At 41.3% G+C, this 13,249-nt stretch overlaps 1 protein-coding gene across 1 annotated transcript in view; it reads right to left on the minus strand.

Annotated features, from left to right (window-relative positions):
• Positions 1-13,249, minus strand: part of LOC110964288 (ras-associated and pleckstrin homology domains-containing protein 1-like) — a 72,826-nt gene that overhangs the window by 10,362 nt on the left and 49,215 nt on the right. The window contains 8 exon segments of the mRNA XM_051958674.1: positions 1,312-1,410; positions 1,525-1,635; positions 1,709-1,852; positions 2,764-2,829; positions 2,911-3,032; positions 6,769-6,853; positions 6,966-7,040; positions 9,855-9,932. Of these exon segments, the coding sequence (XP_051814634.1) occupies positions 1,312-1,410; positions 1,525-1,635; positions 1,709-1,852; positions 2,764-2,829; positions 2,911-3,032; positions 6,769-6,853; positions 6,966-7,040; positions 9,855-9,932 (780 nt within the window).

The following is a 13,249-nucleotide window of genomic DNA, read 5'->3' on the forward strand; positions in this document are numbered from 1 at the left end:
GTGTCTGAATGAATTAAAGTTCATTAAGCACGTAAGATGTCACACTTTCCTGCAAATACATATCAGTTTACAGTCTCATTGATCACTAATAATCAATACACGCCCTGAAAAACATTCTAAGCACTGCAACTATTCCAAACATAGCATGGACTTACACTGATATTTATTTCTTTAGGTGGATAAAAACACTTCCTGCAGGTTGTTTGCTGAACACACTGAACTCTGCCCCAGTCAGCCTGAAGCCGTTTGTTTGTTGTGTAGAATATTCCTGATTGCTTTCTGTCCATTGATAGTTCTAATAAAGGTTGCTCAAACAACATTTCCTCAGCGCTGGCAGTCAGACAGAAAGGCAGCGTTACGCTTCATTTAATTAGGTTGCTCTCGTCTTAACGGACATTTGATGTAAACAGCTCAGAGTTACTCACAGCAGCTGAGAGCCTGAAAGAATGAAGTAAAGTCACTGCTGTTAAACATTTAGCACATTTAAAACAACCGGCCAACAAAGGAATAAGACTAAAGTGACACATTTGAATTATGGCCAATTAGGAACCTGAGTGTTTTCTACAATTGACGGATATTTTTGTGTATTTTACCAGAAACTCTAAAGCTGAGGCTCAAACCAAACAGAACCTTCAGCACCATTTCACCCATAATACACACAGCATTTATTTATAAGCAGTTTAGCTTATAAATAAATAAAGGTGACACTTTTGAATGCATCCAGTAGATCAGGAAAGGACTCCATCACTTCACCTGCAGATTAAACCACTTTACATCCTAAAAATCATTCATTATGTCTGTAAACTTATTTACACCTTCTGATGTCATCTGTACATTTTTAAATACTCTATAAAAATAAATCTATAGCATTATTTTAGCTTTCATCATAAAAAGCAGTACAAAATACGGTTTTCACATGTTACAGGGAGGAGGAGGACTTTGACACGGTTACATCACTGATTATTGACTATTTGTTTGTAAATATGCTCATAAATATCTGTGGGAGTGACTGATGGGTCGGAGGGAATGAGCTTTTGCTTCATCCTACTCCTTTTCGGATATGCTGGGTTATTATCTTTTGCTTTGTTTCCTTGTAGTTTTGAATATTTTGATTTGTTTTTGTGGCTTGTTTTTCCTCACATGTTGGGAATAAAAACATTCATTTATCTTACCTTCTCTTTACACGCTGGTATTCTGTGTTGTCTTATTGTTTACCCCTTTTTTGATCAACCTAATGTCCCTCTGAGGATTACTAAAGTCCTGTCAGTCTAAAACAGCTGAACGTTGTGTTTCAGGGAGGACAGGCGTTACCTTGGCGATACGAATACTGTTGATCCACTGCTGAAGCGTTCTGACGTCGTCGCAGCAGAGATACTTGATGTACTGCGACTTCTTCTGGATCTGAGGGTGCTGCACACACAAATACATGCAGTATTACTACTACAACCACTGCAGTACCTGTGACTTTACCGTCCCTGACCAGTAGGTGGCAGTAGCAGACTACAACACAGCAGTACTCAGTACCTTCAGCACCATGCAGTAGTCAGTAGGAGCCTTGTACTTGCTCTTGTAGTCCTGTCCCAGGTAGACGTTAACGTGGTCCAGCTGGAGGAAACACACCAGGTCTCTGGAGGCCTGGACAGACACACCGTCAGTTTATTTACCTGAAAACACACTCCAGCTTCTCCTCTGGGCTTCCTTCCGTTACCTTCGCTTTGCCCTTTGGGACGTAGTAGATGCCAGAAGCCCTCAGCAGGAAGTAGCGCTTCTTCCACGACTTCTTTCCGTCCTCTTTGAGCCACAACACTCCCTCCATCTCAGGGACTGACACCGAGCTGCCGCCGAAACACTCCTGAAACACAAACACAGCTTTAATCAGCCAGGAATTAAAAAGCTAAGAAGCTTCATCGTCTCTTTAGTCAGATGGAAGAACAGAAGAAGTGTGTGTGCTCAGATATCAACACCGGCTGCCAAGACTCTGAAAGGAAAAGTCTAAGATGTGTTTGAAGAAGCAGTTTAACGTTTAATAAAAGAGTCTGACTCTCTGGATTTAAACCATAAACAGCAGCGTCGTCGTGAGCAGTCAGGATTCAGTCACTCCATTTAAAACTACAGATCTCTGTGATTCAGTTTGAACCGGTCAGAATAACAGCAGCAGATATCTCCAATGTCACCAGTTATTGTGAGGTTTCTCATTGGATGCTGGACAGTAAAGGAAATAATGATGTTAGAAAACAGAAAGCGCTCATCAGGAGGAGTTTATGGAGAACCACATTCACTAGAATTTAGGCTAAAACTGCTAAAATATGCTATTTACAGCTGCAGGGTCATAGTATGTCTGAAAATCAAGCTGCCAGCTGCTAGATGTAGCTTCTATTTACTGAAATCTACAACATGATTTCACAGAGTCTACACTCTAATTAAAAGAGGAGGAATCAGATTTCCAGTTGAAGACATTTACAGAATTATTTGTCAGTTTAACCTTAACTTTTCTTCTTGAATTTCTCTCGGATTAATAAAGTATCCATCTATCTATCTATCTATTTGAAGAATCTAAATGTGTGCACCTGAATTTAAGATATCTCACAGTAAACTTGTAATCAGTCTGAGTTAAGCTTTAGTAACCTGAAACTGCATATATCCAGTGTGAAACCTCCAACACATGAAAAAAGAAGTCATTTATGCTGCAGAACGTCTCTGTGGATCTGAAATGTTCTTTTTAACTTAAAGAATGGTGTCCAGCGTAGTCATTAACAAACGGACCTCCAGCAGAGCCTCTTTGTTCCTCTCAGCCATCTCACACGTCTCCTTCCGCCCCAGCAGGTAGTTCTGCAGCAGACAGTGATCAGACAGGTTAGCGGCGTAGGAACACACCTGGACAGAGGCCAGGTAGCTGCCGTCACGTCTCACCTGAGGGTTCTTGAACAGAGCGTACTTCTCGATCCGCTCGGTGAACATGAGGCGGTTCTGGCTGTCTCTGGTCCAGTTCAGCAGGTTCTCCACCAGGTTCTCGTGGTCCTCGAAGATCCGCTCTGCACACAGACAGACAGACAGAAAATCAGCGTATAGGCTGATATTTAAGTTCAGATACAGACACTGTGGTCATACGTGTGATGTAGCGACCTTAAGTCAGAACTTTTGTCTCTACGTTTTTAATTTCAACAGTGGAAGTATGTTTGTGTAGATTCTCAGTCATCCAGGTCATGGTGATCGTAGGAGCTTCAGCAGAAACCAACTGGACTTCTCTCCTAAGTTCTTGAAGACGTTTCACCTCTCATCGTGGATGAGAGGTGAAACGTCTTCAAGAACGTACAAGAGAAGTTCACGTGCAAGACCAGAAATGAAACCTCTTCAAGAACCTACAAGAGAAGTCCACGTCCAAGATGAAAGGTGAAACATCTTTGAGAACCTACAAGAGAAGTCCACGTCCAAGATGAAAGGTGAAAAATCTTTGAGAACCTCCAAGAGAAGTCCACGTCCAAGATGAAAGGTGAAACATCTTTGAGAACCTACAAGAGAAGTCCAGTTGATGTCTACTGAAGTTCCTACCATTAGTGGAAATAGTTGAAGTCTGGATTCTTCCCACAAAACTTCTACATTTGTTTTCAATCATTGGCCAGCAGAACATGGCAAATATTAGAAAAACCTTTCATTTTTTCGTAGAAGCACCAAAACTGCCCCGAATGTCCATTAAAAGGAGATTTTTCATGTTAGTGACACAAATTTTCATCATGGTGGCACCATTTGTGACATATAATCCCATTTATTTTCACACAGCTTCATCTTTTAGAGCGATCTGCTTGTATTTAGTGTCACACAAGCATCAAATCTGGAATTACTACAAAAAACTGAACACCGACACAAAAATTCAAAATGGCAGCATTTTTTTCCAAGATGTTGGGCGTTGGTTTAAACTTGTCTAATTCTCTTGATATTAGCATTATTTAATGCATCTTAGAAGACTTATAATTCAATTCTTGCAACAGAAACCATCCATGAACCTTCCAAATACAGGAAAAATCTAAATAATTCAGCCCAGAATGGCAAAAGTCCTTAAATAAAATGAACAAGAGTTATGTGAGCTTACTCCACATCAAAGCTAATCGCTCTATAAGATGATGCTTTGAAAAACATGGCTGCCATATGATAAACCATGTAGCTGACGTTGTTTATGAAAAACCCCTTCAATAGGCAGATTTTAGTGCTTATTTGACAAAAGGAAGGATGCGGGTGACATGTGCTGAAGGACACAGTCTGACAGGACGTCACCCAGCGGGGAGGCTGGTGCTGCTGGTGGGGGAGGTGGGGGAGGACTGGGAGGACTGGGAGGAAGCTGTAAATAAGCCACCATTCATTCCCTTCATTACTACGGTTTAAACCTCCGTCCTGCAGGATTGTGGCCTTCAGCCGAGCTTTTAGAGCCACGTGAAGCTGTGTTTGGTATAAGCGAGGAGGCTGTGGGTCAGACGGAGTCTCTTGTATAACTCTGCTGCTGCTACAGAAGCCCTGAAGATGTAGGTTAGATCACACACATCACTGCACACACACACACACACACACACACACACACACACACACACACACACTCAGCCTGTTGTCAAAGAGAGTTAAGTGCAGCTGAAGCCTGTAGTACAGTGTGTGCTGAAAACACACAAACACTCTCCTCCCTATGGGGAAGAGAGAGTGTGTGTGTGTGTGTTCTTGTACTTGCTACATTGTGAGAACCATTTTCTGCATTTAACTATCAAAGTGAGGACATTTTTACAAAGTGAGGACATTTTGGCCGGTCCTCACTTTGAAACAGCCATGTTTGAGGTGAAGACTTATTTTTAGAGAACAGGTATGAATTGAGGTTTGGTTAGGGTTAGGGTAAGGATTAAGTTTAGGCAATCAGTTGTGATGGTTAAGGTTAGGGTAAGGCTCTAGGAAATGCATTATGCCTATGGATGTCCTCACTAAGATAGAAGTACAAACATGTGTGTGTGTGTGTGTGTGTGTGTGTGTGTGTGTGTGTGTGTGTGTGTGTGTGTATGTGTGTTGTATGTGTGTTGTGTGAATATCTGCTGTCTGAATCATTCTCAGCTCAGTATAAATCTCCACAGCAGCTCTACTTCACCTGCATCACTGCTGGTTAACACAATTAGTCTTTATTGTCTGATTAGAACTCAAAACCAGGGGTGTTCAACATGAGGCCCGTGGTCCAAAAGTGGTCCTCCAGAGGGTCTAATCCGGCCCTCACAGTGTAAAGATTACAGAGAAGACATTAACTGCAGATTGTAAATTAGTAAAACTATAAATTTAAAATCATTTCTAGACCATGACAAGTTGTTTGGATCAGAAAGTAAAATACTAGATTGTTCTTTTGTCTCATTTTTGTAATATTTTGTCTTATTTTTGTTTTTTGTCTTGTCTTTGTCTCATGTTTTTGTCATTTTGTGTTTCATTTTTGTCTCGCTTGTTTTTTGTCAATTTTTTGTCATTTTTTTGTCTGATTTGTGTCCAGTTGTTGTAGCTTTTTTTTGCGTTGCTTTAAAAAATTGTCTCTTTTTTGTTTTGTTTCGTGTCGTTTGTCTCATCTTTTGTCGTTTTGTGTCTCATTTTTGTAATATTTTGTCCTTTGTCTTTTTTTTGTCTGACTTTTGTTGTCTTACGTTTTTGTTTTGTGTTTCCTTTTTGTCTCAAGCTTGTGTTTTTTTTGTCTATTTTTGTCAATTTGTTCCATTCTTTTTGTCCCACTTGTGTTGTTTGTCCATTTTTTGATACATTTTAACTCCTTTGTCTAACTTTGTCTCTTTTTTGTTATTTTTGTTCTCACATGTTGTCATTTTGTTTCTTCTTTTTGTAATATCTTGTCTTGTTTTTGTTATTTGTCAGATTTTTTTTCTCTCAGTGTGTGTTAGTTGTGTGTGTGTTGGTTGTGTGTTAGTTGTGTGTGTTAGTTGTGTGTGTGTGTGTGTGTGTGTGTGTGTGTGTGTTGGTTGTGTGTTAGTTGTGTGTGTTGGTTGTGTGTGTGTTGGTTGTGTGTGTTGGTTGTGTGTGCGTTGGTTGTGTGTGTGTTGGTTGTGTGTGTGTTGTGTGTGTGTGTTAGTTGTGTGTGTTAGTTGTGTGTGTGTGTGTGTGTGTGTGTGTTGGTTGTGTGTTAGTTGTGTGTGTTGGTTGTGTGTGTGTTAGTTGTGTGTGTTAGTTGTGTGTGTTAGTTGTGTGTGTGTGTGTGTGTGTGTGTGTTGGTTGTGTGTGTGTTGGTTGTGTGTTAGTTGTGTGTGTGTGTTAGTTGTGTGTGTGTGTTGGTTGTGTGTGTGTTGTGTGTGTGTGTTGGTTGTGTGTTAGTTGTGTGTGTGTGTTAGTTGTGTGTGTGTGTTGGTTGTGTGTGTGTTGTGTGTGTGTGTTGGTTGTGTGTGTGTTGGTTGTGTGTGTGTTGGTTGTGTGTGTTGGTTGTGTGTTAGTTGTGTGTGTGTGTTAGTTGTGTGTGTGTGTTGGTTGTGTGTGTGTTGTGTGTGTGTGTTTTAGTTGTGTGTTGGTTGTGTGTGTGTTGGTTGTGTGTGTTAGTTGTGTGTGTGTGTTGGTTGTGTGTGTTGTGTGTGTGTGTGTTGGTTGTGTGTGTTGGTTGTGTGTGTGTTAGTTGTGTGTGTGTTGGTTGTGTGTGTTGGTTGTGTGTGTTGGTTGTGTGTGTGTTGGTTGTGTGTGTTAGTTGTGTGTGTGTTGGTTGTGTGTTGGTTGTGTGTGTGTTGTGTGTGTGTGTTTTAGTTGTGTGTTGGTTGTGTTCCTCACCCATCTGCAGCTCGTTGATGGTTTCCACCAGTGACCAGTCTGCGCTGTACCCACAGTGAGATTTCTCCAGTAAACTGTCCAGAACCTGCAGAAGCAGAGACGCCGTCAGATTAACACCAATACTGCTGATACGAATATTTAACACTGAAATATTACCACAGCCACTACATATTTGAACAGCGCTGAATCCGTCTCACCTGTCTGACCGTCTGTCTCTCGTCCACCATCATCGTCTTTGAGCTCTCGTCTGACAAATGGACACGAATCACCAGCTGAGGAGGAGAGAAGCTGATGAGTTTCACTGATGGCTGTCAAACTGTGCTTCTTAGAGACGTCTTTAAAGCGTCACGTTCTCTTCAGATTAAAACAAACTAAGAGACCCTGAAACGCTCTGAGAGCACCGAGTATTTAAGCTGCTTTACTGTCACTTCTTTACAGTAGAGAGAAACCAACTCCAGACCGGTCCTGAGGACGGACATGTTTCTGTCTCAGCAGATGAACCTTAATGATGTAAACTAGAGCAGGAGGGTACTGGTACTTCATATTTACAGTACTCCTGCAGTAAACTGGGGTTTCATGATACAAAGCTGTAGCAGGAAGCTAAATCCTCTTTCTATGGTGGCCTGTGGCGTAAAATCAAAGAAAGTGGTGGTTTGCAGTGCTGGAAAAAGTATCCGGATCCTTTACTTAGGTAAAAGTACCTGTAATGTAGAAATACTCCATTACAAGTATAAATCAGGGCTTCAGATTTTAGTTGTCGCAAAACTTTTTTGTCTCAAAGATACTCCAAAACCAATTCTGAAACCAGTCAGATAACAGGTCAAAAATCAAACTACAAACCAAATCTGAAACCAGTCTAACCCAGGTTGAATTTCAGGTCTAAACCAGGCCTACAACAGGTTTAAAAACAGTCCAAAATCAGTTGTTAATCATGTCTGAAGTCAGTCTGAAATCGGTCTTACAAGGGTCCTAAAAAGACCTAAACCAGGTCTGATACCAGTCAGATAACAGGTCAAAAACTGGTCTAAAATCAGTCCTAAAATAGTCAAATCTAAGTTCAAATCCAAGTGAAAAAACATAGTTTAAAAACAGCCTTAAATCGGACCTAAACCAAGTATGAAACTAGTCTATAACAGGTCTAAAACCATGTCAAAAACTGGAGCAGACAAGTCTAAATCAGACCTAAATCAGTCATGAAACTAGTCTAAAATCATGTCAAAAACCATACCAGAAAACAGTCTGAAACCAGTTGGACAGAACGTCAAAAAGTAGTCTGAAAAAAGTCTAAACCAAGTCTGACACCAGTCCACTAAATCAGGTGAGAAAGCAGTCTAAACCAGGTCTGAAACTGGTTTAATTGCAAGTCTTAAAAGGGTCTTAATCTGACCAAAACCATGTCTGAAACCAGTCCACTGAATGAGAACTAAATCAAATGTGAATCTTGACTAAACCAGGTCTGAAACCAGATCAAAAAAACAGTTCAAAAAAGGTCCTAAATAAGTCACCTGCAATGAAACCGGTCTACATGGGTCAGAAACCAGGGCTAAATCCAGTCTAAACCAGGTCCAATACCAGGTGTGAAACCAGGCTAAAATAAGTCCTAGACTAGTTCTAACTAGTTCTAAAACCAGTCAGAACCATGACTGATCCCAGGTCACAAATCAGTCCAAAAAGTTCCTAAATAACTCCCAGGTCCTCAGACTTCAATCAGTCCTGAGTCAGACCTAAACCAGGTTTGAACCCGGTCTAAAAGGGTCCTAAATCAGTCCTAACCCAAGTCTGAAACTAGTCTAAAAAACAGAACCCGATTTTAGTCTGAAATATTTAAATATACAGCAGGACTCTAAATCCAGTCCTGAATCTGACATAAACCACGTCAGGAACCAGCAGAAATAGTCCTAAACCAGGTCTGAGTCATGGAGTTATTTTGGATCACACGAGGACACTGAGACGAACTGAAACGTCTCCAAGAAGCTGAAGAACATCTCAGCCAAGAACCAAGAAAGCTCTGAGGAGAACCTTAGAAGTGAAAGCTGCAGTCGATCAATAGATCCTCACTTTACTGGTGGAGCACAGCAGAAATACACACCAGCATCCCTCTGAGATAGTACACTTTCAGAACACATGCAGGCTGTTGTTCACCTCTTATAAATATGGATAGATGTTGTTATTCACCTTTTATAAATATGGATAGATGTTGTTATTCACCTCTTATAAATATGGATAGATGTTGTTATTCACCTCTTATAAATATGGATAGATGTTGTTATTCACCTTTTATAAATATGGATAGATGTTGTTATTCACCTCTTATAAATATGGATAGATGTTGTTATTCACCTCTTATAAATATGGATAGATGTTGTTATTCACCTCTTATAAATATGGATAGATGAGTATTTATGGTCGGTGTGTTTCATTCTATTTCAGTTTTATTGTTCAGCATCCTTTAAACTGTAAACGATCACTGCCACTTTTTTGGAGCTTTGTTGAGGATAAACAGAGATGACTGGACTTAACAAACACACACACACACACACACACACACACACACACACACACACACACACTCAGGTAGCTGCAGTCAGTGTAGTAAATCCAGGTTGTTAATCCCGACTCTCCTCTCTCTGGGATTGAGACTTAACTTGCACTGGTCATTATGTTGAGTGCTGTGTGTGTCAGTGTGTTATTGTGTGTGTCTGTTTGCGTGTCAGTGTGTGTTAGTGTGTGTTGACCCCAGCTGTTATCGACCGGAGCGCTCAGTGTGGAGTTACACTGACCTGACCCAGAAAACCGAGTCCGCTGGACACATGCCAGACACACGCACACAGAGGCACGTGCACACTACACACACAGAGGCACGTGCACACTACACACACAGAGGCACGTGCACACTACACAAACACAAATACCACACCACATAATAAATGAGTCACATAGTTTGTTCTGGTATGTGATGTTTAAATGTGTATAATAATGAATATATTCAGGTCTTTACTTTCACTTTCTCTCCTGTGTTTGTGAATTTAAATCTGACTCCTGTTGTTGTTTTTAAATGTTTTGGGCCCAACCAGGACTGGACTCACCTTCTTCACCTGAGCCTCCTTGATCTTCTCCAGAGCCACTCGGATGTTCTCAGCCTTCAGCTTGGCCGCCTGCTCCTCCTGCACACAAACCACCAGCGGTCAGTCGATACGGCTAATCGCAGTGACAGAAACATTCCAGCAGCCATCGTTTGGCTCGATCCGGATCAAGGACACGCATGCTGGTGGAGCGGCCGCCACCTACCTGGTTCCTCCAGCAGGAGTTCATGTTTACGTCTCGACCAGCACTTCTGTGTCTGCTTCAGATGAACCCACAAACTCGAGTATTGATTAAAAAGAAAAACACGTCCAGAAGCTGCTCAGAGAGCCGCTTCCATTGGTCCTGGTTAGTAATTATTCTCTAAAGTTATTCCCAGAGCAGAGCAGCACTGAACAGGTTTCCCTCAAGCGTCTGATCATAAAACCTGCTTCTCCTCCTGCTCCTCTTCACCACCACCACCATCATCATCATCATCTCTGTTATTGTGGCTGCAGCAGATTGGATTATTGCTCGCTGAAGGAGGATTATCCAAACACTCTTCAGCTGGAAGCCTCTGCCGCTGCAGGCGACCAACCGGAGGGTCAGAGGCAGAACGACGGGTTTAAATCAGCAGAGAAACGCTTCGGTCGGCTGCACAGGACCGATGCAGGCGACAGGAACAAGAGTTGACAAAACAGCCGCGACACAAACACAAGATCTGGAATCTGAAATAAAGTAGAAACCACCACTAGTCTATCTTTCTGCGGAGCTACAGTCTCTGACCTCCAGCAGGAGCTACACCTGAGGACTGAAGGATGCCGCTGCCTCCTCCTGAATCCTGAACATCCTCTCCGGCCGGTCGAGGCAGCAGCTTTGAGAGGAGACTGAAGAGGAGCTGGACCGGCTGAGGGGGGATGGGCTTCTGCTGCTGCTGCTCTGCTAACTCACATGGAGGAGCTCTGATCCATCTGAAGCCCCCTCCTCACCGCCGTCTCCTCATTCCACCTCTATCTCTATCTGCCTCCTCATCGCCAGCCGTCTCAGCTTTGTGTATGAAACACTGAGGAACGAGCGAAAGGGCAGAATGAAGATGAGGAAGAGGAGATTAGCAGCCAATCTCCTTATCTTCACCCCCACCAGAACCCCGCTGATGTAAACTCTGGAATCAGCAGCAGCAGCATAAGCTCATCAACGGCCTGATAATGACGACCCTCTGCTCTGTTTATCAGCCAGCAGCAGATTAGAGAAGCTACAGCTCCGTCACTAGAGGGTTAAACTGGTAGAAAATACAATAAATAATCAACTAGAAGAAATACGGGCCACTAGAACCCGGATCTATATCAGTAATACTGGGATTAATCAACCTCCATGTTTGAAAATACATTTTATGTTTCAATTTATTAAAATAAAACTGACTCAGATCTGTGTGTACTTTTATATTCAATTTTCATTTTTTAAATCCAGTTTTTGTTAAAATTCACTTCACTGAAACACAAAACATTGATAAGGACAGAATTGAATTAGAATCATTTAGATTTTGATCTAAAATCTGAAAAAAACAATTTAAATCATGTATTTTGACTTTGTATTGTTCAACTCGAATAATTACAAACAAAAATATTTAGTAAAATAATTAGAAATTGAATTCAGTTGCTTGGCTAACATATCAGCTCACTTATGTTAGCTTAACCTAATGTAGCAGCAAAGTTTAACTTGTTTAGGCTAACACAGGAGCTAACTTTATCTGAAGGCTACCATATTGACTAACGTTATCTTGTTTAGACTGACTTAGCAGCTAACTCATTTTGATTATTCTTACATATTGGGCAACATGATCCTGTTAGCCTAATACTACCATGTTTAAGCTAACAGGGCTAAAGTTAAGTTGTTTGATTTCGGTTTACACTGTGAATAACCTTTTCTTGTTCAGGCTAATGTAGCAGCAAACTCATTTGGCTATCATAGTAGCTTTTGAAGCCAATGCAGCAGTTAACGTTGTTGAGGCTAGCTGTTGTAGCTAATATCTTGTCTAAAATAGCAGTTAAGGCAAACATATTGGCTAACTTTGTCTTGTTTAGGTCATCATAGCAGCTAATATCACCTTGAGGCTACTGCAGTAGTTAACATGTTAGTTATGCTATCACAGTGGCTAATATCTTGTTTAAAATGGCAGTTAAGGCTAACATATTGGCTAACTTTGTCTTGTTTAGGTCATCGTAGCAGCTAATATCGCCTTGAGGCTAATACAGTACTTAGCATGTTAGTTACGCTATCACAGTGACTAATATCTTGTTTAAAATGGCAGCTAAGGCTAACATATTGCCTAACTTTATCTTGTTTCAGCTAACGTAGCAGCTAACACATGGTTGAGGCTAACATGTTTAGGCCTTCATAGTAGCTAATATCTTGCATAAAATAGCAGATAAGGCTAACATATTGGCTAACTTCATCTTGTTCAGGTTAATGTAGCAGCTGGTATCTTGTTGAGGCTAATGCAGCAGCTAACATGATGCTGTTTAGGCTAATTTAACATCTTGTTAAGGCAAACATAGCATCCATCCAACTTTAACTTGTTCAAACCAACAGCACCTAATGTTGGCTAAAGTTAGGCTAACACAGTTGGCTCATGTTATTTTGTTTAGGCTTATGTGGGTCATTCCGTATGAAATCAACCAATTTCAAGAAAACTTCCCACCTGACCCTCAGATTTTAATGAAATTACAGACTTGACAACTGCAACAGGTCGGCAGTATAAACTTAGCCAGGATGCAAAAAAAAGTTTCTGAACTGTTTAGAAAATTTCTCAAAAAGCATAACTGAACAAACTTTGCAAAATATTCTTGAAAACTTGTATGTACCCAATAATATCTTCCAGACTCTGCAGTACATGTATATGCTTGCTCATTTAAAAATAATTAAATCTTCTAGCCTAGCCTAGCTAGACCCATGTTTCTGAAGGCACAAGGGTCTAGGGTCGCTTGACAGGGAGGGAGGCGGGCTAAAAGGTTGTCTTTCAAATCACTCTGCAGCAGTTGGGTAGGTATACAACCAATCAGTGCAACGAATAGGCTGACGTAGTTCCTAGAGCGTCGGCGGATTGTGGCTAAGTCCCATTAGCTTCCCAACCAGCGGAACCAACTGGTATATTAAGGATTTGCCATATCCCGTCGGTATAAGTCCAAATACGTCTTTCTTCTCAATGAAACACTTCAGTGCTGTCCTTTGTTTATCTTTCAAGTTGAATTTTAGCTTCAAATCTTTAAGGGCTGTGGCCAACACCGAGTCGAAAGATAACTGTTTATTGTGCGCCGGTTGTTTTTGTCAGAATCGTCACGCCTCTGTCATCACTTAGTTACGCCCGCCTTCTGACTCTACACTTCATGGTGATTGGTCCGGCCAGTTTTAGGAGCATCCAGCC

The sequence above is a fragment of the Acanthochromis polyacanthus genome, chromosome 14 (assembly GCF_021347895.1).
Source record: "Acanthochromis polyacanthus isolate Apoly-LR-REF ecotype Palm Island chromosome 14, KAUST_Apoly_ChrSc, whole genome shotgun sequence".
Taxonomy (NCBI): domain Eukaryota; kingdom Metazoa; phylum Chordata; class Actinopteri; family Pomacentridae; genus Acanthochromis; species Acanthochromis polyacanthus.